The sequence below is a fragment of the Passer domesticus genome, chromosome 13 (genome assembly GCF_036417665.1).
Source record: "Passer domesticus isolate bPasDom1 chromosome 13, bPasDom1.hap1, whole genome shotgun sequence".
NCBI lineage: Eukaryota > Metazoa > Chordata > Aves > Passeriformes > Passeridae > Passer > Passer domesticus.
The window spans coordinates 1,239,660-1,267,182 of NC_087486.1; the positions used below are offsets into that span (position 1 = coordinate 1,239,660).

The 27,523-nt window shown below is 50.0% G+C and overlaps 1 protein-coding gene across 5 annotated transcripts; it reads left to right on the forward strand.

Annotated features, from left to right (window-relative positions):
* On the forward strand, positions 1-27,318 carry IL12B (interleukin 12B). Of its 5 annotated transcripts, none has more exons than XM_064387788.1 (10): positions 36-172; positions 17,256-17,360; positions 17,537-17,616; positions 20,410-20,494; positions 21,358-21,645; positions 22,328-22,442; positions 23,432-23,625; positions 24,331-24,476; positions 25,908-26,026; positions 26,126-27,318. In XM_064387788.1, the coding sequence occupies exons 3-10, from the start codon at positions 17,614-17,616 to the stop codon at positions 26,127-26,129; spliced, it is 954 nt and encodes a 317-aa protein (XP_064243858.1). In that variant the 5' UTR covers positions 36-172; positions 17,256-17,360; positions 17,537-17,613; the 3' UTR covers positions 26,130-27,318. The 5 variants fall into 5 exon arrangements, with proteins under 5 accessions (XP_064243856.1, XP_064243857.1, XP_064243858.1 ...); XM_064387790.1 differs by having other exon boundaries at positions 52-172; positions 17,294-17,360; XM_064387789.1 differs by lacking the exon at positions 17,256-17,360 and having other exon boundaries at positions 42-172.
* The last annotated feature ends 205 nt before the right edge of the window (positions 27,319-27,523 follow it).

Genomic DNA, 27,523 nt, shown 5'->3' on the forward strand with positions numbered 1-27,523 from the left:
TAAAGGGGAGTGTGAGGAGGAATCGTTTTGGTTCAGGGCTCTCCTGGGACTCTCAGACCCAGAAATGTTGTTCTGGTTGGACAAGACCCAAAATTTCCTGTTTCTAGCAGGGCTTTCTCCTTGGTGCTCTTCCAGAGAAGTTCCCCAAGGCAAGGCTGGACTTCCAACCTGGGTAAGTCTGGCTGGATTTCAATATAGTAAAAAGCAGGAGAAGATTTAAGAGAAAAGATTCACCCATCAGTGCTCCCCTGCCCCACTTCATGGCAAGCCAATAACGTGAAGAAAACAAAGCTTTAAAAAAATACCCTGTCAAATAAGTGATTTTGGTGTTTTAAAGCCATTTTTGGTTATTATACCTTCTAATCAAAGGTTGTTGGGGCAGAGAGGATGTAAAGTGTCAGTGTCTGAAGGCTGTGGGATGCACCAAAAAGGCTCCAAAAGAGAGGACTGCAGGCTGTGGTTGAGGACATGCTGACCCTGGGAGAGCCACCTCCAGGCTGGAAAATTTTATGGCACAAAATCTGAGCTCTGAGGGTTCAGAAGCTGAGAGCTGATTTCACTCTCTGTTTGAAATGAGTCTCCACAAGAAGCTTTTTCAATGAAAAGGGTTTCTTTCTCATAAACACTTGAGAGCAAACGTGGAATTTCTGCTCACCTCAGGAAGATGATGCCATGTCTATGGCTTCGTGCTCGTGTGTGTGTGGGCTGTTTTCCTCCTCAAACCACGCTGATTTTGTCAAAACTGTCAGAGCCTGCAAGCCTCCCGAGCAGACATTGCAGAACTGAGAGTGTGCCTTGGGAATGCTGGGGGAGAGCAGCCCTGCAGGGCCCGAGCAGGGGATGCACAGAGCAGCAGGAAACCGGAGGGGAGGGGAGGGGAGGGCAGCTGGGGCTGTGTGTGGGGTCTGCTGATGTGTTTGTGTGGGATTTGGGGCTGTGTTTGTGGGGACATGCTGATGTGTTTGTGTGGGATCTACGGGGATTGTGTGGGGTCTGCTGGGGCTGTTTGTGTGGGATCTGCTGAGGATGTGTTTGGGATCTGCTGATGTGTTTGTTTGGGATCTGCTGGGGCTGTGTTTGTGTAGGACCTGCTGATGTGTTTGTGGGGATCTGCTGGGGCTGTGTCTTTATGGGATCAGCTGGGGATGTGTTTGTGGGGATCTGCTGAGGATGTTTGTTTGGGATCTGCTGGGGCTGTGTCTGTGTGGGATCTGCTGGGGATGTGTTTTTGTGGGATTTGGGGCTGTGTCTGTGTGGGATCTGCTGATGTGTGTGGGATCTGCTGCTGGGTGATGAGAAGAGCACCCAACAACTGCCCCGGGGATTGGCAAAGCAGGGCCAGCTTTAATTGGGGGTGGTTTTTTAGGCAAGGATGTGGACAAGCTGTGGACAGGAGGCAGAGGGGAAGGGAGAAGCCTCTGCCATGCAGCATTTTCAGAGCAGGCAGGCGAGCACTTTGTGTGCCTGGGCATGGTTTGGGGTCAGGAGCAGCACAGGGAGGGAACTCTGAGCCTGCAGGGTTTTCCCTGGACCTGCCTGGGGTGAGCAGGAGGACCTTCAGCAAGCCCAGAACCAGGGAACCCCAACCTCACAGGGCTTGCTCTGCTTCCAGCAGCCCCCAGGGCCCCTGCTCTGGGGGGCATTGTGGGTTCTGGTTCATTCTGCCCTCGTGCACCCCAATAAATGGGAAAACCTCTGGGAAAAGGAGGAGGTGCTGGTTTTGCTCGACCTGCTGGTTTGTGCCCTTGGTTTCTCTCAGAGGAACGGAGCTCAGGCCATATTGTGCACACGTGTTTGGTGTTAAACTAAACCACAAAATCCCTGAGGTGGGAAAAGCCCTCCCAGCCCATGGAGTCCCAGCTGTGCCCCAGCCCAGAGCCCCCAGTGCCACTCCAGGCATGGGCACTCCAAACCTCCCTGGGCAGTTCCAGGGCCTGAGCACCCTTTCCATGGGGAAATTCCTGCTGTGCCCACCCTGAGCCTGCCCCAAGAAGGAGCAAAGCCAGGTCTCTGTTCAGGCTCTGCCTCCTGGAAGCCCTTTTTTGCATGGAGGAGCTGCAGGGTGGATGCCCAGCAGAGCCTTGGGAATGGGCACAACTGCCCAGAGGCTTCTGATTCAGCCAAAAACCTGAAATGAATACAGGGAAAATAACAAAAAGGGGAAGTAGACTGAAGAAAATGACTGATTGTACATTTTTTAAAGGAATTGCTCTGGAGCTTGTTCATTCTGAGATGAATTGGGAGCTTTAGCCTTGCCAGTGAGCTCACCCCTGGTCTGAGTCTCTAATGGGGATTTATCCATCAGAGAGTGCCCTGAAGCTGCTGCACTTTCTATGAAGCTCCCCTGGCAGATCAGACCCTGCAGATTAAAGCTGGGAGTGAATTTCTGACTCAGAGGTAAAAGACACAATGTCATCCTCGACGGGGGAAACTCTTTGTAGGATTTCTTTCCCCTTTTGGAAGTGATTTGCCTAAAAGAAGAGACTGAGGTTGTAACTGGAGCACATGACAGAAACAAATGGTGTGTTTGTGTTCCTTTAGTCAGGTATCTCAGTCTTTCAGTATTTTAATTGTGCAATATCAAAGGCCCTGGTAAATCCCCCCTGAGAGTGTGAGAGTGCCGAGAGTGTCAATGTGAAATTCTTGGAGGGAAGGTGGAAATGATTGAATGAGGTTATTAAAACAATGAAGGGAGTTGCAGAAGTGGAAGAGGGAAGTGGTGCCCTTTTCTGCTGTAAATTAGTTCTTGGCGCACCGAGCTTGGACAGCACTGATGTTTTGGGTGTCTCTCAATGTCAGAGCCCGTTAGGAGTGCCAGGATGAGAGGGAATGGCTGAAAACTGCCAGGCAGTGCTAGATGGGATTTTGGGAAGGAATTGTTCCCTGGCAGGCCCTGGCACAGGTGCCCAGAGCAGCTGTGGCTGCCCCTGGATCCCTGGCAGTGCCCAAGGCCAGCCTGGAACACCCTGGGGCAGTGGAAGGTGTCCTTTCCCTCCTCCCGTGCTCCCCATTCCTCTTTCCATTTCTGCCTTTTCCTCCAAAACAACACAAATGCCACAGTGAGAGAAAATCTGATTCCATTTTTGCCATGAGTGCAGGGCTTTTCCCTCTTCCCAAATCTGTTATCCCAGAGGATAACCAGCATGGCTGGGCTGTCTCAGAGCAGCAGGACAAAGACCAGGGGGATGAAAAGACCAGTTCAACTCCTGACGTGAGCTGTGTGCCCTTTGCAGGGGTGCCCAAAGCCAATGCCCTTGTCCAGAGCAGGTTCCTGGGGTTCATCCCCCAGTTCAGTCCTTTTGGTCTGAAGTTTGCCACGCTTTGGCCTTGAACAATTTTTAATTTCCTAAAAAAAGCCTTGGCAGGACTTTGTTTTGATGTCACCCCAAGGCCTTGCAGACTTGCACTGGGTCATGTGAGTTTTGCTGGCACCAGAAGCGAGACTTGCAGTCACGGTGGGAAATGCATTCATTGCCCAATTTGAATGTCAGCAGCACAGCTGAAGTTTCTGATCCCAGCAGTGACATCAAAAGTGTTAATGAGGTCAGAGTTTGGAGAAAATGTTCACAAAGTTTGGATAAACTGCAGCTTCTCTTGGGCATTTTTGGAAATCACCGAGCTTTGGGAGGATCTGGCTGAACACTGCAGATAAAACACAGGGCAAACCAAGGCCTGGCATTAAGCACAAGGAAAAGTTAAAAATGGGTGCAAGCTGTATAAATTTCAGGCAATGTCCATGATTCAAGTCAAGTGTTTCATGCAACTTTATTTTAATTTCCCTCAAAGCAGAGGAGGTTCTGCTGAATGCCCTCGAGGGAAGGGAGTGTGGAGGGAAGGAAAAGGAACAACAGACTCGGTGTGGTTGGAATTTCAGCCATTCCACACGGGAATGGAGCCCAGGTTGTGACCAGAGGGATGAGGAGAGAGGGAGCAGGGGCTGCCAGGCTGGGGACAGGGTGGGCACAGGGAGCGAGGCCAGCCCAGAGCAGTTCTTGTCAGGCAGAGTTTGGTGAGCACTCGGGCACAAAACCTCTCATTGCCATGGTGGCCATGACTCCCCCTCGCCCTCTTTGCCGTCCCCGAGTGTGGCTCTGCCCCTCTGGGGGTGCCCAGAGGCTCCTGGTGACACAGTGGCAGCGTGACACGCTGGGACTTCCGTGCTTTCAGTTTGGGTTTGCTTTTGGAAAGCGCTGCGAGCTCCTGCCAGAGCGGCCGCCAAAACTGACTGAAACCACAGATCCATTTCCAGCTGTGGGTAAAAGCCCAGAGGAATGACTTCCTTTGGAAGGGGGTGCTGGGATATGGGGGATGGAAGTCATACAGCTGCAGCTTGTATCACAGAATTGGTGCCTTTCTGTCAAATTACAAATTCTATTGAAAATAATCATCCTCAGACTTTATTCTGATGTTTTACTTTGCCACCAGCTAAGCACTGAGGAGAATTTTGAGTTGTGTACATTTAGCTTTGCTTCTTATGAAGTGAAAATCCTCCTTGCTTGTATTTAATCTCCACTTTAACTCCTACTGCCATTCCTCAAGTCTCAGGTATAAATAACAGGAGGGAAATCCTGACCTGGGGAGTTAAACACAAAGGTTTTGTTTATTCTCAGTTAAATATTCTGTTATTTAAATGAGCAGAAAGATAACTGCAATTCTTCAGCATCTGGAAACCAAATCCAAAACTGGTGCCAGTCACCATGCACAGGTACAGGACTGTGGTGGCATGGAAAATACGTGACAAGAATTGATTGATCAGTGTCCAGCTGAACGTGGTGGGGTTTATGTCAAAGGGAAGCATTGGGAATTCATATTTGAAAAGGTTTCCTTAGCAGATGAAGAAGATCAGTTTCTTTATCGTGGTCTGTACTGGTAAACCCAGAGCAATCTATGCAGAATGTGGCTGAGGCTGGACAGGAATCCCTGCATGGAGAGGGTGCCAGGCTCTGGAACTGCCCGGGGAGGTGTGGAGTGCCCATCCCTGGGGGTGGCACCTGGGGGTGGCACGGGGGGCTCCGGGCAGGTGGGGATGGCACAGCTGGGGCTGGCAGGGCTTTCCCAGCTCCGGACTCTGGGCCAGCAGAGCTGCCCACCCTGGGCACACCCAGCACAGTGACAGTGGCCAGGCCAGGGCTCGCTCTGCTGGGACAGCAGCTGCTCTCAGGCTTGTGGCTTTTGAGGTCAGGCCAGGTCTGGCAGCTGTTCTGGGGAAGTTGTGCAGCCAGGCTGGGCCCTTACATAACAGAGCTGCCCTGGGAGCCCTGCCCCAGCACCCCTGGCAGCACAGAGCTGCCCTGCCTGCCCCAGCACCCCTGGCAGCACAGAGCTGCCCTGGGAGCCCTGCCCCAGCACCCCTGGCAGCACAGAGCTGCCCTGCCTGCCCCTGGCACCCCTGGCAGCAGAGCTGCCCTGCCTGCCCCTGGCAGCTCAGAGCTGCCCTGCCTGGAGCTGCCCTGCCAGCCCAGGAGGCTCTGCCAAGGAGGGGCGGCCAGGGAGCTCAGCAGGAGCCAGCTGAGCAAGGCAGAGCCAAGCTGGGTCAGGATTTCCAAATAAATCTGGGAATGGGGGGCTGGGCCCTGGGGGCAGTGCCAGGCTGAGAGGGGATCCACACTCAAATCCAGCCTGGGGCTGCAGCATCACCTCCCTCCAGGGGCAGCTCCGGGATTATCCAGGAGCAGTTCCAGGATTATCCAGGCAGCCACACATGGATTATGCAGGAGCAATTCCCAGATTATCCAGGAGCAATTCAAGGACTATCCAGGCAGCCAGACACAAATTATCCAGGAGCAATTCCCAGATTATCCAGGCAGCCACATATGAATTATCCAGGGGCAGTTCCAGGACTATCCAGGGGCAATTCCAGGACTATCCAGGGGCAATTCCAGGATTATCCAGGAGCAATTCCTAAATCATCCAGGAGCAATTCTCAGATTATTCAGGAGCAATTCCCAGATTATCCAGGCAGCCACACACGAATTACCCAGGGGCAATTCCAGGGCTACCCAGGAGCAGTTCCAGGGGCAGTTCCAGCATTACCCAGGGGCAGTTCCAGCATTACCCAGGGGCAGTTCCAGCATTACCCAGGGGCAGTTCCAGCATTACCCAGGGGCAGTTCCTTGCAGGACGGGGTGCCCAGCAGTGCCAGGGCTGTGCAGCCCCATCCCTGCAGGTGGCACCCGGAGCTCTGGGCTGGGGGCTGCACTCCAGGCTCTGGGGGGCTTTTCCAGCCCCAGGAATTGCTGGGCTCGCTGGTCCTGCCAGGACAGCCCAGCTCCTGCCTCAGGGCGTGCTGGGGTCACCTGAGAAATGCTGCCCTGCTTCCCCTTTCCCTCTGTGGTTTTACATCCCCAGCAGGTTTGGAACACAACCAACAGACGCTGCCGAAACTCAGGGCCAGGGAGTTTCTTTGCAGTGAAATTGGGAGTGAAGGTGGAATTTTCTATTTTTTACCAAATGCTTCATTGCCCCAGGAAGTCCTGGGTAGAGGAAAGGAGATCCAAGCATTTGGGAAGAATTTTTGATCAGAATTGATCAAGGCTGGAACCACAGGCAAAATGGATTGGAATGGGTTCTGTTAGCAGTTTTAAGTATTTAAAAATAAGATTCCTCAAAAGTAGATTTTGAAATTTTACTTTAAATGTTTCTACTTTTTTTTCCTTCTGTTTATTTCTTTGTTTTTCTGATTTTCTTTATTTCTTCTCTCTGCCTCCCTCCCCGAATCTATCAGGACAACTTTGAGTGCCTCATGTTCCCCTAATAATTATGGAGAGACTTGAAACTGTTCCCAAGGAAATCTAAAATCTTTCCTATCTCTGTGTGGCCATTTCAGCTGCCCAAACCTGATTTGAACAAATTTCAGCACTTTTCCCTTTCAGCAAAGCCCAAATTTTTCTGAAGAGCGGAGTTCTCCTGGGTGTTTGTGCATCCACACTGCTGGGATTTATTGATAATTATTGGAAATTTACAAACAGCCTGAGCATCACCTGGAATTTAAATTAATTAATTTAAAAATAATTTAAAATTTATTTGATTTTAGATGAATTTAAATTATTTCATTTTAAATTAATTAACGGGATAGTGCCTGTTTTATTCCCCATGTGCTCCAGTGGCATCCTGGGGGTTCCAGCTCAGCCCCCTGCTGGGATGGCTTTGCCTGGGGCTGGGATCAGCATCAGGAGCTCCCAGGGCCACCTCAGCTGCTCCTTGAGCCCCTCCAGGGATGGGGACTCCACCCCCTCCCCAGGTCCAACAAAGGGGATTTTCAATTATTTTTCTTTAGTTTTGACCAGGATTCCCCTTGCAACTGAAAATCTCAGTTCTTTTAAGAGAAGTGGCATGAAATTTTCCTGCCCTGAAGTGGGTGGGGAGGAAGGTTCATTGAGCTGCTTTGCTCTCTGCTGCATTTCAACACCAGGCACGGTGGGGCTTTTGTGTAAAATGAGAAGTGGAGGTGAGGAGTCTCGTGGTCTGTGTCTGCAGTGACGACAGACAAGTCCCACAGAGCTCTCTGCTCTCTCTCACACGTGGTTTTGCACCAGGCAGTCGGAGCTTTGCTCTTCCAGCACATTTCTGTTCTGTTCTGATTGCTCAGCTCTGAGCTGGGCAGCAGTGCAGTGTGAGGTGATGGCACCTTCATTCCCTCACAGAAATCAAGGTGATTCAGCAGAATTTGTGGGTTTCTTCATCGCCATCCTTCCTTTTCTTTGGTTTATTAAATACAAATAAATCTGCAAGTCAGTGAAGTTCTCTCTCCCCTGCTCAGCCACAGGCGCTCTGAAGAGATGTTTGTGCATCAGATATAACAATATTTGTGGGGTTCCTTTCTCCCCATTTCTCCTCCATGAACAATTCACTGTCAGGCACGGGCCGTGCAGGTGCAGCCCCTGTAATTAAATGGTAATTACAGAGTTGTGCCACCGGGAAGCCAGGGCTGCTCAGGACCTGGCTGTTCCCAAATCCCGGCTGTGCCTTTGTGAGCACGGGTGTGGAGCCACCTCCCAGCCTGGAATAAACTTTGCCCCGGGTTATTCCCAGCCCTGCAGCAGTGCAGAGGTTTGGGTTTCCTGGGAATGCCACCCCTGGTGCAGAATTCCCTGCAGGGCTGGGTGGGGGCTCCAGGGATGGGGCTGGCTTGGGTCACATCCCACATCCCGGGGCTCTGGTGCTTCCAGGGTCCCTGGAGCAGTTTTGGGGGTCCCTGGAGCAGTGCCAGGATCCCTGGAGCAGTGCCATGCTCTTGGAGCAGTTTTGGGGGTCCCTGGAGCAGTTTTGGGGTCCCTGGAGCAGTGCCAGGATCCCTGGAGCAGTTTTGGGTGTCCTTGGAGCAGTTTTGGGTGTCCTTGGAGCAGTTTGGGTGTCCCTGGAGCAGTTTTGGGGGTCCCTGGAACAGTTTGGGTGTCCCTGGAGCAGTGCCAGGATCCCTGGAGCAGTTTTGGGGCTCCCTGGAGCAGTTTGGGTGTCCTTGGAGCAGTTTTGGGGGTCCCTGGAGCAGTTTGGGTGTCCTTGGAGCAGTTTTGGGGTCCCTGGAGCAGTGCCAGGATCCCTGGAGCAGTTTGGGTGTCCTTGGAGCAGTTTTGGGGTCCCTGGAGCAGTGCCAGGATCCCTGGAGCAGTGCCATGCTCCTGGAGCAGGTTTGGGTGTCCCTGGAGCAGTTTGGGTGTCCCTGGAGCAGTTTTGGGGGTCCCTGGAGCAGTGCCAGGATCCCTGGAGCAGTTTGGGTGTCCTTGGAGCAGTTTTGGGGCCCCTGGAGCAGTGCCAGGCTCAGCACAGCCTGCCCTGGCAGGAGCAGGGGATTCCCTGCAGACCAGGAGGAAGTGCCTCCCACGGGGATGCCCGGAACCCTCGTTTGTTAACAAACCCTGAGTTTGTTAACAAACCCTGAGTTTGTTAAACCCAGCTGCTCGAGGAAGGGTTCTCCTCCCCGTGTGCCCTCTGCACACACTAACTGGTTCATACTGGGCTGGTTCATCCTTTCTCTCCCTGGTGAAAGTGCTTTTCTGCTGAGCTCCCCAGGACTGATGTCAGTCAGGACTGAAGCTGATATGCTCAGGACAAACAATAATTCCTTTGACAGAAGTATTTATGGTTACAACTGCCAGACTAAAGCTCTCTCAAGCGGTTCTTAATCTCAGGCATTAATTAGAGGTGGAGGACATTGACACAGCGTGTTTAAAGCTGATATTATTTTTATTGCAGGTGCAAACAAGTGTTGCATAAGAATCTCAGTGTTTGACTGCTGAACTTGTCCCGGGTGTGTTCCTGGAGAGATTCTGCAATGCAGGGCTTTTCCTGCTGCTCTCCCTCGCCTCAGAAATCCCAGAACTGGTGGGGAGTCAGCCCAGCTTTCCCTCAGAGTGCTGCAACAGAAACAGATGGGACTCTTGGTTTTTTTTTTTATTTTTATTTTATTTTTTTTATGTAGGAAAGTTGAATCTTTATTGCATAGCTGTATTTTTACAGGAGTATTAGGAGGTACTGTGTTAATCTCACTGGTTAGCAATGCACTGACAATTTATTGCTCAGTAAATGGCTGAGGTGCATGTTCCTTAAACCCCTCTATTTTTGGTTAATTTACATATTTTCTTCATGGATTCTTATGGGGTTTTGTGTAGGTGCAGACTGTTTTTCTTACTAGAACAGGTTATTTAAACTGATTCTCATCCTCTCCATTCCTTCTCACAGGGACTTAACCTGGTTACCAGCTGTACTTAGCTGAAGTGAGGCTTGAGCTGGGGGTTTATAAAGCCTTTCTTTTATCAGGTTTGTAACCTCAGAGGAGTTTGGAGTGTGGCAGGTAAAGCAGGGCTGTGCCAGGAGCCCAGGGGAGGCAGAGGCAGAGCTGGGTTTGCAGCTGAGCCCCTGCAGTGGCTGTCACCACGGAAGGAAGTCGTGTCCCTTGTGGTGGAAGCCACTCTTGATTGACTCCCCGCTCTGGTGGAGATCAAAGGAAGTCCTGGGTCACTCCCTGAGCTCTGCACCAGGCTCTGGGGCTTGTTTGCAGCACTGCCAGGAGTGTCCTGGCCATCTCACCTGCAGGAAAAGCCAGAAATATAGGGAAAGTGGAGTGGTGAGTTTGTGGCTAAAATAGCTTTTAAACAAATGGGTTTTGAATGTTTGTGCACTGCAGCTCTGCCCTGTGGAGTTGGGAAGTGAGTTTCATTTGTTTTCCAGCTAGAAATTGTGAGGATTGTCCCCCAAATCCTTCAGAGCAGTGGGGAAGTGGCAGAGGAGAGCCCACACTCGCTGTGGGAGAGCTGCAGGGCTCATTTATTTACTGGCCAGGAGAACATCCTCTTCTCCCTGAAATCTGCACGTTTCATCCCTTCATATCCTGCCCATAACGAGAGCAGAACCCAGCAGAGATCTCCTCTCCTGGCACAGGATCAAATGAGCTCCCAGATGTGCAAAAAGCCGTGAGTTTTACTTGAATTGTCTTTCCATAGCCCTGTGTACAGGATCATCCCAAAAAAAGGCATCATGCTCCATTTTTTTGGCAAAAAACAACCCAAAGTACAAATCCATGAGCATTTTAAATGTGAAACACATCCTTTACTTGTTTGAGGGGTTTTTTTTCCACATCTCCTCATGGAAATCACAGGATTCCTGCTCAGCTCCAGGAATTTACTGGCATGAGTCAGTTGTTCCACCTGGGTGAAGGACACTTCTCCTGTGTTTAATCAGGGTGATGTCAGAGCACAGGGAGGAGCAAGGGAGCACAATTCCCAAAATGAGCAACTGCAGGCACATCCTCATCCTCGCTGGCCCCAGCAGGAACAGATGTGCTCAGGTTTCATCATTCTCCTGGGAAAGTCCTCGCTGGAAGTTCCCCCATGCAAAGCCTTCTCCTGGCTCTGAATTATTCCCAGCTCTTCAGCCCGGTGCCACTGAGCTGCAGGAACAGGGACGTGCTGCTGGAGCAGCCCTGGGACAGCCCAGGCCGGGGAGATGTGAGGAAGGGATTTGGGAAGGATCTCAAACCCTGCCTGAAGGCTCACACAGCCTTTGGCATCTGTGTGCACACTCAGATAAGGTGTGCTGGCTCAGGGAATAGGAATGACTTTGTTGAGGGAGGGATTGAACTGGAGACAAGGTGCAAAAGATGGCCTTGCAAAAAGATCAGATATTTTAGAGAATTAGAGCTGTGAGAGATGCATTGGAGCAGGGACCATGGGGGGTAAAAATATAGGTAAATATATAGGTGATTGGTGTTAAATATAGGTAAAAATACAGGTGATTTGTGTTAAATAGAGGTTAAAATTTAGGTGATTGGTGATAAATATATGTGAAAATATAAGTAAAAATACAGGTGGTTTGTGTTAAATAGAGGTTAAAATACAGGTGATTGGTGGTAAATATAGGTCAAAATACAGGTGATTTGTGTTAAATAGAGGTAAAAATACAGGTGATTGGTGGTAAATATAGGTGAAAATACAGGTGATTTGTGCTAATTATAGGTAAAAATTTAGGTGATTTGTGTTAAATAGAGGTTAAAATTTAGGTGATTGGTGGTAAATATAGGTAATAATACAGGTGATTTGTGTTAAATAAAGGTAAAAATATAGATTAAAATATAGGTAAAAATATAGGTGATTGGTGTTAAATAGAGGTTGAAATACATGTGATTGGTGTTAAATACAGGCTAAAATATGGGTTAAAATTTAGGTGATTGATGTTAAATTTAGGTTAAAATATAGGTGAAAATATAGGTGATTGCTGTCAGAGGTATTGGCAGCATTGTGTGGCAGCAGCTAATAGGCTGAAAAGCATTTCTGAGGTATTGGAACCAGGAAATGGGTTGGCTTCTGATGGAATGGTGTTGAGTTTCACATCTCTTGTGTCTCACCATTCATCGAGACTGGAAATGGAATAAAACCTTTTAAATGGCTCTCAGTTACCCTCTCTCGGTACAAGCTGGGAAAACCAGCAAGGGACCATGGAGATTGTCCCAGTTCCTGAGGTACTGGCACCAAAATGTGCCCTGTCCCAGCCAGAAATGTGTGGTAGCAGCAAAGGGTTGGTGCTGGAGGAGGATTTGCCATTCCACAGTTCCCCTCTCCTGCTGTGGGTCCTGGAAACCCTGCCCTGTCTGAGCTCCTGAATTTTGGTTTTAAAGGGTTGGTAACAGCAGCAGTGAATGTGATGTCACAGCAGCCCTGGAGTAATTCCAAAATTTTCTTTGGCTTTCAGAAGTTCAGGGATGCTTCAGTGGTTTGCTGAAGTGAAAAGTTTTTGCTTTCCAAATAGGTCTTGTATGATCTCATTCCCTCACAGTCATGGGAGGCGTCAGAGCTCTTATTACATAATTTAAAGTTTCTTTTCCCCACCTTGAGGAACTTGGAATTTTCTGACAGATGAAAAATGATGTAACAAGAAGCCTGGATCCTGCCTGGGCATTGAGTGTTCCTGTGAACTCCTGAATCCCATTCCCAGCATGGATCCCCAGGCTTTAGCATGAAATAAATATTTATACATTAATAATTAATAGCAAAATAGGAAGTTGCCACAACATCCTTTTTCTTCCAGGTAGATCCCTGAGAGCTTTAATTACAGAATCATGGAATATCCTGGGCTGGAAGGGACCCTCAAGGATCACCAGCCCAGCTCCTGCAGACCCCAACAACCCCACCCTGTCCCTGAGAGCGTTGTCCAAACTCTCCTTGGTCCTGGACTGGCCTGGCTGGGCTTTGTCTGAAAACTCCTTTTCTAGGAGCTGTCAGACAAAGAAAATGCTGCTTGAATTTCAGTCAATGAAATGAATTTGCTGGGCTTTTCCCTTGACTTTCAGTTTGCAATGTTATTTCCCCACCCGCAGCGCCGTAACCCGGCCCAAGCAGTGCTGCTGGTGGAGTTCAGTCACAACATCCCAAAAACCAGTGCAGCTCGAGAGGAGAGCCCAGCCTGCAGCTGGCTCCTCCAGCTGGCTGCTGGCAGACTGCTCTCAGTGTCAGGTTTATCTCTCTGTCAGGTTTATACCCATATCAGGTTTATATCAGTGTCAGACTGATCTCAGTGTCAGGTTTATATCAATGTCAAATTGATCTCAGTGTCAGGTTTATCTCTCTGTCAGGTTTATACCAATACCAGGTTTGTATCAGTGTCAGACTGATCTCAGTGTCAGATTTATATCAATGTCAGATTTATATCAATATCAAATTGATCTCACTGTGAGGTTGATCTCAGTGTCAGATTTATATCAATGTCAGATTTATATCAATATCAAATTGATCTCACTGTGAGGTTGATCTCAGTGTCAGGTTTATATCAATGTCAGATTTATATCAATATCAAATTGATCTCACTGTGAGGTTGATCTCAGTGTTGGGGTTTATATCAATGTCAGATTTATATCAAAGATTGATCTCAGTATCAGATTTATATTAATGACAGATTGGTCTCAGTGCCGGGGTTTATATCAATGTGAGGTTGATCTCAGTGTCAGGTTTATATCAATGACAGATTGATCTCAGTGTGAGGTTAATCTCAGTCTCAGGTTTATATCAATGTCAGATTTATATCAATGTTAGATTGATATAAACCTGACACTGAGATAAACCTGAGAATGAAATCAATGTCAGGTTTATAATCCCAGTGTCAGGTTTATATCAAGTCAGGTTTATCCCAGTGTGAGGTTTATATCCCAGTGTCAGGCTTATATCCCAGTGTGAGGTTAATCCCAGTGTCAGGTTTATATCAAGTCAGGTTAATCCCAGTGTCAGGTCTGTGATGGCAGAGGAGGAGCAGGGATCTGCACTACAATTTGGAGCAGCACTGAACCATCTCCCTGTGCATGCCCTGGGAGGAGCCTCCTCTGTTCCTGGGCCAGAGAGGATGGATAACTCTGATTCTGCAATAAATCAATCAGAAATACCAGTTCCTCTTGGATCCCTGCCCCACGTTCCCTGAGCACCTGTAAAGAGTTGCAAAAGCATCTCATGGAATGAAGCACCCAAATCCCATTGACTCTGAGAGTCATTTACTGTAGAAAATGAGATGTGGCTCTTAAACCCCTTTGGAGATGTCACACCTTGCTTTTCCTCTCTTTACAAATCCTTGTGCAAGGCACTTCTGCCTCTTCCTGGTCTTTTATCCCCCTGGTGCTGCCTCCAAGCCCGGGGTTTGTGCAGACACCCAAAGCTCTGGGGTTACCCACTGCGAGCTCCTGGGGCAGCACCAAGAGGTGAAATCCCCTTTTCCCTTCTCCTGCTCCACGGATCCCGGATCCCTCCTGCCCTGGGCACAGCTCCCAGCTGCAGTTTGGGAGCTACAGCAGCCTGGCCTGAGCAGGGCAGGGCTCAGTGATGCTCCTGCCCACGTCTGTCCCTCCACCCAAGGAGGGGGGGATTCCCAACACCCCCATCCTGGCCGGCTGCTCCAGTGGTACCAAAACCAAATTCATCTCTGGCACGTAAAGCTTTTTGCTTCTTGGTAGGAGTTGGATCTATTTTTCCCCTGTGTTGTTTTGTATTTTTCTCAAGGCTGGAGCTTGGTTCAGTGGTGCCATGGAGTGGCTTAATGGGAATTTTGTAGGAAAATTCATTGGTAACCTAATTTACAGAGTATTTCCTGGTGAATTCACATAAATGACTGAATTACAGATTAAGAATTATAGAAGAATATATAGAATTACAGATAAAGAACAATGTTCCCTTCTCAGTGCCACTGCATTAAAAATCCTGAGAATAAAAGGATTTTTAGAATAAAAGGATTTTTAGATTTTGGTCTTTGCCATTAATCTGCCAATGGACATCCATGGAAAATGGATTCCATATAGAGGAATCATACACTTTTTATAATGATTCATTTTCCCTGAGTTACACAGGGTTTTTTCCTGGATTGGGGTGATTTCTTTGTCATTCCACAAAGCAAAAATGTTAAGAAAAGAAACCTGTTTTCAAGTGGGCCTTTTCTGCCAAAAAGGAGATTTTCCTTGGCATTAAATAAAGCCTGGACAGGGTTTGCACATTCTCTGTCAGTGTCAGAGGGGAAGCAGAGGAAGAAGATGGGGGGAGAAGCTGCTCCCCTCCAAATTTCCCCTGCAGAACCAGTGAGCTCATAGTGGAAAACCAGGCTGTCATCGAAAGAGCTTTTCACAATCTCTGTGTTTTAATATTTAAAAATTCCTCTGGTGGATCACAGGAAACCATCCCGTCACGGAAGTTCCACCCAGAGGTGAACGTGCTCCAGGACTGGTTTTTGGGATTCTTGGCACAAAGTTTGGGCACCGGCTCCCTCCATGTGTGCTGGGAGCAGAGCTGAGCCAAGGGAGGGTTTGCTGCAGGCACACACTGAAAATGTGCATTTGTTGGAGTGGATTATTAGGGGTTTATTGGTGTTAAGGAGTAGCTGTCCGTGTTTCAGCAGCGAGCAGGCACTTGAGGAGCTGTGTTGAGCTCTGCATTAGTGACCAGAGAGAGGAGCAGCCATGGAAGCAGCAAAGGGATGGTGACAGAGCAGGAAACGTGACAGAAATTCACATTTCTGTGTCTGGGACTGACCTCAGCTCCCAGCCTGCCACTGCTGCCTCGCTGTAACCCCAAAAGGGGTTTTGGATGCTGCAAACTGTCTCAACTGGGATCAGATCTGTGCCCAGGCTGTGTCTCCCTTGTGCTGCAGGAGGGGAGGGGTCACTGCCCCCGAGCTGCTCCTGCTCCTCACCCCGGGATGGGCTCCGGGGTGAGGCCAGCAGGGGAGCTGGAGGATGGTGCCCAGCCCTGCCTCCTCCGAGCTGCCCTCCGGGGCAGGGACCAGGCTGAGGAGGGACACCCCTGTCACCTGGAGAGCTTTGGGTCCCCCTGGCAGTGCCCAGAGCTCCATCCTGCCACTCTGTCACTGACAGGGCTCGGGTGGGCAGGGGCTGCTGCCCAGCTCTGTGTCAGGAACGGCCCCATGAGCCCCCCGAGCCAGCATTTGGGGTGGGAGGGAGCAGCTCTGGGGTTATTGAGCATTTGGGGTGGGAGGGAGCAGCTCTGGGGTTATTCAGCATTTGGGGTGGGAGGGAGCAGCTTTGGGGTTATTCAGCATTTGGGGTGGGAGGGAGCAGCTCTGGGGTTATTCAGCATTTGGGGTGGGAGGGAGCAGCTCTGGGGTTATTGAGCATTTGGGGTGGGAGGGAGCAGCTCTGGGGTTGTTCAGCAGTTGGGGTGGGAGGGAGCAGCTCTGGGGTTGTTCAGCAGTTGGGGTGGGAGGGAGCAGCTTTGGGGTTGTTCAGGAGCTCTCCTCCCCTGCTCAGAGCTGCTCCCAGCGCTGCCCTCCCCGGTGCTCCGCCCGTGCCCAGCTCTGGCCCAGGGAATTCCCGTGTCTGAGGAGCAGCTGGGCACTCTGCCATGGGCAGGGGGTCACCAGGGCCTGGGGCTGTGTCCCCTGGCATGGGAAGGGGTCACAGCTCAGCCACCACAGGTGAGTGTGACCCCACTGCAGCCACATTTCTTGTCTGGCCCAGCCTGGAGGGACAGGGCAGGGGAATGGCTCCCAGGGCAGAGGGCAGGGACGGATGGATGGACGGATGGATGGATGGATCACTGGGAATTGGGAGTTGTTCCCTGTGACACCCTGGCACAGGTGCCCAGAGCAGCTGGGGCTGCCCCTGGATCCCTGGCAGTGCCAGGGCTGGGAGCACCTGGGACAGTGGGAGGTGTCCCTGCCATGGCAGGGGTGGAACAGATGATTTTTAAGGTCCCTTGCAGCCCAAACCATTCTGGGATTCTTTAGCAAAGGAACAGATTCTGGCACTATAATCCCTGCACTGTGGGAATCCTGCACTGGAATTGAGCTGTGTCTCCATTAATTCCTCAAGTGTGTCAGGTTGAGTTTCAAACCTTTTTTTTTTTTCTTCTTTTATAAGCAGTGTTTGCCTGGCAAATAATGAGACTTGTGTTCAATTACTTCACAAACAATAAAAGAAAAATCCATGCAGCCTTTCCTCGTTTTCAAAGGCCACGTGGAGCACAGGGCTCTTCTTATGCCCGAGGGCTAAAAGGAACACCAGGTTCAGATTCTATTTAAAAACTGCAGCATAATAATGTGCAAATATCAGGTATCTCTAAGGTAGGACTAATTGTTTATTTTTTGGTTGACTTAAGTCTCAATTCATAGAACAAACACAACTCAAAACCAGCAATTAAAAATTAATATTCCCTTTCCTGCTGATTGATGTGGGAGCTGGGATTAGAGGTCACGTAATTATCTCATGCTTATCAGGTAGAAGGAGTTTTAGTTTATTGAACTTTCTCTTTCTGTCTTCTTTCTGTGTTTCCCATCAGACACTCTGGGAGTTTATTATCTCTTCACTCTTCCTCAGTGATGAAGAGACAGACCGAGAGGCAGAAAACCAGTGAGGAAAGGAAATGACTGGCAAATCACTAAAGGTCGCTTTACAATCTCATAATTTCATTTCCTCCTCGAAGTTTACCTGGGACTCCCAAATAGTTTTTTCTTTGGCTGTAGCTGTGGCCCAATGTAAAGTAGGAACTGCAGCTACGTGTTGCAATGCTGTGGTATTGCGGTGGCAGGCAGTATTTATAAGGAACCTTTTCCTCTGCAGACTTTGGGACCAGAACTTGGTGTCTGCACCTCACAGAGCCAAGCTCAGCTGCAGTCCAGCCAGAGGCTCCCCAGGATATGGTGAGAACTCATTTCTTCTTTACTCTAATGCCAGTTTAACATTATTTATTTGACAGTGATTGAAGTAGTCTTGGGGACATTTTCCTGTTGATATCCTGATAAAGCTGAGCACATGATGTGCACATGTAAATACTGCTGGAGCTGTACCCAGTGTCACCAGGCAATGACAGTCCTTTTATTGGACCAGGGCTGGTGTTTCTGGGCTGGGAGCGTTGCCAGACTCCTTTCTGAGGCTGCTCTGCTCCATTGGCTCCTGCCTGAGCGGGGGCTGGCCCGGCTGAGGTCCAGAGGTCCTTCCTGCCAGGAATCCTCTGTGGATTCCCAGTGAAGGAACCTGGGCTCAGCCCAGCCCTCGAGCTCCAGAGGGACACAGAGGGGACACCCAGGACCCTGTGCCCCTGTGCTCAGGTGAGACCCCACCTGCAGAGCCTCTGCCCTGGGGTCTCCAACATCAGCAGGACTGGAGCTGCTGGAGAGAGCCCGGAGGAGCCACGGGGCTGCTCCAGGGCTGGAGCCGGGCTGGGGGAGCTGGGGGGGCTCACCTGGACAGGAGAAGGCTCTGGGGGGGGCCCAGGGCCTGAAGGGGCTCCAGGAGAGCTGCAGAGGGACTGGGGACAAGGATGGAGGGACAGGACACAGGGGATGGCTCCACTGCCAGAGGGCAGGGCTGGATGGGAGATTGGGAATTGGGAATTCCTGCTGGGCTGGGGCTGCCCCTGGATCCCTGGCAGTGCCCAAGGCCAGGCTGGGCACTGGGGCTGGAGCAGCCTGGGACAGTGGGAGGTGTCCCTGCCATGGCAGGGTGGCACTGGAAGGGATTTGAGGTCCTTCCAACCCAAACTGTTCCATGATTGCAATTCCCTGATTCCCTGAACATTTGGAGCTGGAATATTCTCATTTCTGAAGTGCTCAGGCACTCACTGGTGTTGTTCAGAGTGTGAGTTTGTTTCTGATTAAGTTTTCAATAAAATGTGGAGAAGGGGGAGGGATGTTCTCCCACATCTACAGTGTGAATCATTTCCATGCCAACTGTTGCCTGTTTTCATCAAAAACCTGAATCATGCAGCTTCTCCCTCAGAGCAGGAGAAACTTTTCTGTTTTGGAGGTTTTAGCTGTGATGAATGGAAAAGAAGGCACAAATCCCACTGCTCTCCCCCAGTCTGAGCTGCTGTTTTGGTGTTTTGAAGTTCAGTTTCAGGTTTATGAAGTGTGGTGATGAATTTCATGTTTCTGTGACAGAAACCAGACATTTTCAGAAAGTTGCCAAATGAATCTTTCTGTTGGAAATTCCAGCTAATCCTGCCTGAAATCTGAGTGTAATGAAGCAGTTATTAGCACTGCTAATAGGATAGGATATATTTTAGAGCTCTTTTCCAACCTAAATTATTCTGTAATTTCTGTCCAATAATAACTGGATTTTCCCTGAGCCTTGTGCCCCTGTCTGAGCACAACAGGAGCTGCTGCCTCTCCGCCTCTCCTGGACACTCTCCAGACACTTTGTTGTGGCTCCTGGTCCCATTAAGAGCTGGCTACAAATCCAAAGGGCACTGGATGATTTGTGACCAGGATTTGGGATGCTCAGAACAGCAGGAGCTGCACTAGGAATGATCTGCTCAGGAACACACTCTGCTCGCAAGGGATCAGCAGGGCTACTCCTCTTTCATTACAAAAAGAGTGGTTTGGGAGGAAAAAAAGCAACTCAAACCACTTAATTTTGTGTTTTTCACCTGCATTCAGCCTCCCACTGTAGTTAGAGTAGGCTTTGAAAATGATATTCATCTTTCTTGAAGAGATTCTGCTTCTGTTAATTTGGTTTACTCTCCAGTTTGAAAAGGTCTGGAAGTTAATAAATAACTGTTATTAAATAACTAAAATAACTGTTATTAGAGTTTTTATGCACCCAGTAGTTATGACAATATTTGGCAAAGGTTTTTGGTGTTTTATGGAGAGTTTTGGTGGTCTTTGGAACAAATTCAGGAGAAATATCTGTTTATATATTGGACATGGAGCAGCAGTGATCTCCACTGCCAGCCCTTGCTGCAGACAGAGCTGGGGCACTGAACCCAGGAGGAATTTTGCCTGAAATTGTTCACAGGCTCAGACTGTGAGAGCTCAGGACTAGGACTAGGGCTAAGACTAGAGCTAGGACTTGAGCTGGAGCTGGCAGCAGCTCTGCTCTGGGCTCTGGCCCTGCTGTCACCTGTCCAGAGCTGGGGACAGAACCCAGCAGAGCCCCTCAGCAGCCCCTGGGGGCTCTGCTCAGCCCTCTGCCCTAATGGAACTGCTGGTGGGCTGAGCCAAGCTGGGCTCTGGTGGGTGGAGGTGATGCCACAGGCTGGGAAAGAGCTTTGGGCTCACCCAGTGCCAGCCGTGCCCCTCCCCAGCCCAGAGCTCCCAGTGCCACCTCCAGGGCTGGGGATCCAAAGTGCCTGGGCAGCCCCCTGATCCTTCCACCCAGTGCCTTCTCCATGGAACTGGCCTCACTGGGCCAAGCAGGGCTTTTCCTGCTCGAGGAACCTTTCCTGGGGGAGCAGCCCCGACCCACTCACACAATTCCCTCAGTGATTCCTTCTCTAAACTGCCTCGGGATCAGAATCCCAAGGGGATCAAAAGCATGGCTCCAGCACAAACCTGAGATTTTATGGAACCCCAGAGTTCTGAGAATGGGAAGATGTTCCTCAGCTCACTGGGACTCATTTTGTGTCCCTGTCACCCTGCCCTGCCCCAGCCTGACTTTGGAGCACACTCAGCCAGCCTCAGTGGAGTTTAATAATGTTGTTTTTTCCCCTACAGATGTCTCACCTCTTCTGTGCCTTACTGTCCTTGTTTTCCTTTGCTGCCCTACTGGAAGGATCCCAGTGGAAGCTGCAGGAAAATGGTAAGGAAGTCTCTACTTAGCCAGACCTAAACCTTTGGAATTATAATTGTGGCTGCTAGCAAAGGATCTGTTAACTCCAGTATCTTAGGCCAAGGCTAAATGTTTATTTGTTTGACCATAATTAATTGGAGTTCATGGAAAAATATGTTAAAGTCCTAAAATGTCTTCCAACAGCATATTTGCAATATTTGCATTAGCAACTGTTTTATTTCCTATTCCTTCTGCTCATGTTCAAAGTCTCAGTCACAAAGCCTGGGTGCAAAAACTGTGACTAAGGGAACAGCCCTAAAACAAACAAGGGAAGAATAAATTGTGTAAAAGAAAATGTATTTCTGAGTAAAACCTATAAATAGTTTATCAACTTCTCTGGTAAGGAACTCAAATGTAAATCCATTTGTAAAAATACAGGATAGGTAATAAACAATTCTTTTGAATAATTTATTAGAAAATTGGGCTAAATTCAGATTGTCCTCTTTCAATGACTTACCTTTACATTAAAAAGAATATTTACCCATGGGGTTCCCTGGGAGGGCTGAATATTTACCCATGGGGTTCCCTAGGAGGGCTGAATATTTACCCATGGGGTTCCCTGGATGCTGAAAGTAGCAGATCAGTTTGTTGGCATTGAGAGTAAACTTTGAGTTTGAAGATTCCCTCTGCCCGTGTCCACGGGAGTTTGGGAGACTCCCAGACCTCCCAGAGCTGAGTGTTCTCTGCCAGTGGAGATTCCATATCTGACAGTTTTCTCAGAGTTCCTCCTCTGTGGAAAAGCCTCGCTGGGGCTGAGCCAGAGCTGCAGGAAGGGCTCAGCCCCAGCTCCTGGTCCGTGGGAGCAGCTGCTGAGGTTTCCTCTCCCTTCCCAGTGTTTGTCATCGACTCCCAGTGGGACGCCGAGGCCCCGGCCACCACGGTGGAGCTCACCTGTGCCAGCCCCGAGGAGGCAGTGTACTGGAGAAAGGACTCCAGCCCCTTCCAGGAAGGAGAACAAGGAGGGAAGACCCTGAGGGTGGCGGTGAAGGAGCTGCCGGACGCCGGCAACTACAGCTGTGTGAGCGAGGAGAGCCACAGGGTGCTGAGCTCCAGCCTCCTCCTCATCGCCAGGATCAGCCCCAGCGGCCACATGATGAGGGACATCCTCAGAGCCTTCGAGGGTACGGCCCCGTGTCCTGCTCAGCTGGGCTCTGGGAGCAGCTGGGAATGTCCTTGGAATGGTGCTCTGTGCAAAGCTTTGCTGGCTGTGGCAGGGAAATCCTCCCTCCTGTGGCTCTGGGCAGTGCAGGGATGAGCAGCACGGGATGGGGCCGTGGGATTTGGTTGGGATTCTCCAGGGTGATAGGGTGGAGGGATGGGAGGAATTCCTGGATTGGAAAACCAGGGCTACGTGGCAGGAGCCAGGGAGGGGCTGGGGCTGGGCCAGGGAGGGTCAGGGTGGATTTTGGGAAAGGTTCTTCCCCAGAGGTGCTGGCACTGCCCAGGCTCCCCAGGGATGGGCACAGCCCGAGGCTGCCAGAGCTCCAGGAGGGCTTGGACAGCACTCCAGGGATCCCAGGGTGGGATTCTGGGGCTGTGAGTTGGACTCCATGATCCTTGTGGGTCCCTTCCAGCTCAGGAGATCCCAGATTCTGGGATTTGGCAGGTTTGAAGTGCTGTCATTTGGGTCTCTCCACTCAGGAGACAAGCCTGGGATATTTTGCATTTTCTGCATGAACCTCACTCATATTTGAGTCCCTCATGGTGCTGCCAGGGAATCTGTGAATTCAGGAATTGTTTCTCTCTGCCTTGGCCATTTAGGCAAACAAGAGTAAATAACTCCTGGTTTCTGTCTTTGTCCAGAGCCCAACAGGACATTTCTGAAGTGTGAGGCAAAGAACTACTCTGGAATTTTCACGTGTTCCTGGATGACAGAATATAACCCAAATGTGAAGTTCACCATCAGAAGCCTGGAAGGGTAAGAGTTTGTATTTTCCTTCCCAGCCCCACAGAGCAGCCCTTGGTGTTACTCTGTAGGATTTCAGGCTGTTGGGGCATGCAGATGGGGGGAGATCTCTCTTCCAAGTATGAACATCCCCAAAATATTTTGAGTCATTACTGGGACCAAGTTAACTTAATAAGGGCATGGAAATCACTCAGAAATTAATGAAGCCTTGAGAAAGAAATGAGCCAAATGGGCTGGAGTAGCCACTGGGTAACTTAAGCAATAGCAAAAGAGTCGGTGGAGGGCAGAGAGGAAGTGGAGCCAAGGCAGAAAGAACCACAGCTCCCAGTGCAGGGTGGAGTGGGAGGCTGCCCCCACTGCAGAGCACATGGCCCTGCCAAGGCTGGCCTGAGGAACCCTGCAGAATCCTGTGCTGGGAACCCTGGGGGGATTTCCTGCCTCCCACTGCCCCGGGGGTTCTCCAAAACATGGAGTGCTCCAGCAAAGGTCACCCCAGCCTGCCAGAGGAGAAACAGCTGCCGAGGGCTGCAGCTGGCTGAGAGCAAAACCAGGGCAGGCTCAGGTGGTGCTGAGGCAGCTTTTGGTGTTTGTTTCCCAGTGGAGACTTCTCAGCCCTCACTCCTTCAGCAGGGTTTGGGAGAGGGCAAAGGGACAAAGCGGGAAACTGGAGCTTGCCATGGGATGGTGGAAATGGGAGATCCTAGTTTAATTTTAAATGTTAATTCCTCCTGCTGAGGCTGGAGGAAACTGGAGCTTGCCATGGGATGGTGGGATTGAGAGATCCTGGTTTAATTTTAAATGTTAATTCCTCCTGCTGAGGCTGAGAACTGACATTAATCCATCTCCCAGCACTGGGAATGTGGCAGCTCCCACTGACCCTTTTCTGCAGCAGGCAAACTTCATGCAAACCAAACCATTTCCTCACCAGACACTGCTGCTGTTCTGGCAGCCCATTCCCAGCACAACCAGCATTCCCAGTGCCTCTCCCTGCTCTGTTCCAGCCCCCAGGGTGACGTGTCCTGCAGCAGCCCCGTGGCTGTCACCGAGGGGGCCCTGACCACCTACACAGCCCAGTGCCACAAGGAGAGCTTCTGTGCCTTTGCTGAGGAGCACCAGCCCATTGACATCGTCCTGGAGGCCATTGATGAGGTGTTGTATGAGAACTACACTGCCAGCTTCTTCATCAGGGACATCAGTGAGTAGCCCAGCAGTGGGGGCTGATGCTGAGCTTTATTTATGCTCAGCCCTGGGAATCCCTGCCCCATGCTCTGTAAATGTCCACCAAGCCCCAGTTACAGGAACAGGGGATGCCAGGACAGAAGAGGATGAGGAAGTGAAGCAGCAGCATCTTCCTGGCTTGTGACCTCCAGTGCCCCAGCACCCACAGGTCCCCGAGTGTCCCCAGAGGATGGATGTGGGTGGGAGGGGACAGGGCACAGGATAACCCAGCAGGTTTCTCTCTGAGAGCTGCTCGGGCTGTGGATGCTGCCCTCCTCAGCCATTCCAGATGGAAAGCCAGGGCAGGCTCACAGAAAGGCACAGCAATGAGAGGGCTCTGGGGTGAGGCCACAGGGCACAGGAAAATGAGGCAGCATCCTGCAGAAACAGAGGTTTTCCTAAATGCATTAATTCAGCAGGTGCTGAAGATGTTCCTATGTGTCCAGCAGAGCCCTCTGCACCCCTCCAGGCCAAAAGAAGAAGGATCTTATCCAGATTGAGTCTAGGAATGTGCTTAGTTTTCCATGAAAAGCACCCCAGGCAGCTATCACACCTCAAGGCTACTCCTCTCTTAACCTGGGGCTCCCCAAGCCCATTCCCATAAAACTGTCACCACTAACACTCCAACAGCTGGCATTCAGCTGCCAACAAGAATTAATTCCCTCTGTGTTCTCTCTTGCAGTAAAGCCTGACCCTCCCCAGTGCCAGTACGTGGCCACCAATGGAACAGTGACCTGGACATACCCCAGGACCTGGAGCACCCCAAACTCCTACTTCCCTTTGATTTTCAAGGTCAAAGTTAAAAGCAAAAAGCCACACAGATACCAGGTAGAAACACAATATTTGTCACACAATTTTCTTGTCTGGATAGTAGAAATAATTTAAGTTTTGTATGTAAGAATAATGAACTAAGATTTAAAAAATGGTGCTGAGCCCCAAAAGTGGCAAATTCTATCGTGGCAGACAAAGCCTTTCCCAGGTCCATGAGCAGGAAGATCCCTGAGGCAGCTGAGGACAGAAAATCCTGTCCAGCATTGCATGGCTGTGTTTACTAATTCATTAGGAGGCTGTGCAGGGCCTCATGTGGGAAAATCCCAATTTCCAAACCCAGAACCCCAGGATCTGTGACACGAATTTCCTCCTGTGCTGTTCATCCCTGGGCAGCTCAGGCTTTATAGGTGAATTGGAATCCAGAGGTCAGTGACTCATCTGGAAGCATTCCCATGGAGAGCCTGGTCTTTGCCCCCCGATTCCCAGTTAATTAATGGGATTAATTAACTGCCTCAGGGTTAAATCTCCAATGTGTGCCTAAATTGCTCTTGGACACACAATGTCCTGCCCTGGAGAAGAGCTGGGGAAGCCACTTGCCCACAGGGCAGCGGGCAGTGCCCCCAGTGCTGCCCGTCCTGGTCCGGCACGGACAGGGCAGGCAGCAGGAGGGGTTATCCCGGGTTGTCCCGGGTTATCCCGGCTTTCCGGGGCAAACCAAAGGCACCGGGGCGTGTTTCCCGCTGGGGATGGGATCCAGCCCGTCCAGCAGATGGGGCCGTTCCCCCGGCTCAGCCCCGGCTCCTGCCGGAGGGGCTGGGGATGCTCTGAGCCAGCGCAGCCCCAGCCGGGACCGAGGGAACCGAGGGGGAGCAGCTCCTGGGTTCAGGGTTCCTGCTCTGGGAGCAGAAGGAAAAAGAGAAAAACCCAGATTAAAGATGACCCCTTTGTTTAATGAGAGTTAGGTTTGGGGTTTGGGACATTCAGAACATCCAGCTCAGGGGGTTTGGATCATTCAAAACATCCAGATCAGGGGGGTTTGGGTCATCCAGAACATCCAGCTTAATGGGTTTGGGGCATTTAGAACTCCAAGCTCTGGGGTTTTGAGTCATCCAGAACATCCAGCTCAGTGGGTTTGAGTCATTCACACCCTCAGTGGGTTTTGGGTCACTTTGGACACCCCCTCAGTAGGTTTGGGTCACTTTGGACACCCTCTCAGCGGGTTTGGGTCACTTTGGACACCCTCTCAGCAGGTTTGGGTCACTTTGGACACCCTCTCAGCAGGTTTGGGTCACTTTGGACACCCCTCAGTGGTACCCGATCTTTTCAGCTCTTTCTGCTGAGCCCAGGCTCTCCCGAGCCCCAGGACTTTGGGGCCCGCTGGAGCTTTTGGGACACCAGGCTCTGCTGGGGGCTCAGTGGCCCTCCCTGGTGGCCCGTGGTGGCCCTGTCCCCCGCCCCGCTGACGGAGCTGTCCCTGTGTGTCCCCAGGTGTACGACACGGAGGAGCAGTGGCTGCGGCTGCCGGCCCCCGGGCCAGCAGAGGTGAGGGTGCAGGCCAGGGACTGCTGCTACCTCAGCTCCTGGAGCCAGTGGTCCTCAGCATGCAGGTGAGGATCCAGCCAGGCTGGGCTGCCACTCCTGAGCACAACCGAGAGAATTCGGGTGCAAACTCACATGGAAATGACATTTCTGATGTTATTTCACAGATAACCAGTAAGGAGGGTGGCCCAGTGCTCCTAGAGAAAGCAAAGAATGAATTAGCACAAGAACAGAAGCACAATTAGAAGAAAAGTTTCCATTTGAGGTCCTTAAGAAGCCATAACTTTTTTTTTTTTTTTTTGTAACAGTTGAATGTGGTCCTGATTTTGGCAGCTCCAAAATCCCCCAGATTTGAGTTATACTTTTAGAATCCATCATGTTACATTAACATGATTTTGACATGTTGCTGGCAGCTATTATTGTATGTCCTTATATTATTATTGTGCCTTTATTTAATAGTTATTTATTTATTTGCTATTTATTTATTTAATATTTATTTATTTACTATTTATTTAATATTTATTTTATTTACTTAGTATTGTTTGTTTATTTATTTATTTATTTATGGTTTTGCAAGGCCAGTGGATGGCAGTTGCTATTCAAACCACTGCATGTGTTAACTTATTTGGAAAGTCACCTCCTGAAAGAACTGTTTGAATAGTCCATTATTGGATTGGTTAATTATTTGCTTATTTAATATTTATTTGTATGGAATCCCCCAGAGCCCAGCAGGGAGCTGGGGGTGTGTGACTGTTAATGATCTCGTAAAATCAGATTTTTAGAGCAGAGATTTTTGTAGCCCACGTTGTCAGCGTGCCCCACTGTGTGTTCTGAACCTCAGGGAAAACTCTCCTGGCACAGCCAGGGCCCAGCTCTGGGAGGAAGCAGCAGCAGGAGCTGAAACTTTTGTATTTTTCATGGAATCCTGGAGTTGTTTGGGCTGGGAGGACCTTGAAGCTCATCTGTTCCTCCCACTGCTCCAGGGGGTCAGAGCTCCATCCAGCCTGCCCTGGACACTGCCAGAGAAGGATCCTTTGGCAAAACACTGAGCCCTGACTTCCAGGAGGACAAAATCCTCTGAAATATCCTTGAGGATTCCGGCCTTACCCTCTGAATCACTGACATTAAAGCCTTTCAATGCAACCATGCTTCCTGTTTCCCAGTCTTAGCCATGCGTGGTAATTTAAGATATTCAGACACTGAAATGTGTGAAGTATCTGATATTTCAGAAAACTGCTGATAATTTATTTAAAAGTCCTGTTGGTATTTATTAATATTAAGTTTACATGTCTTGTTTTAGCTATAAAGGCAACTTTATGTGCTTGTTTACAAAGGAGCTAATAATAAATACACCTGAAAACAAGAACATTTGGTTTATTTGGGGTCTTTTAAGAATGGTTTGTGTCACTGCTCATTTTTGTACCAGAGGATCAGACACTGTTTCTGTCTCAATGTCTGCAGGGCAAATGAATTATTACTAATTAATAATAGCAAATTCCCAGGCTGTAAAAATGCAGAGGATGGCCCAGCCAAGGGAGCAGGGTGTGACAGCAGGATCTGCTGAG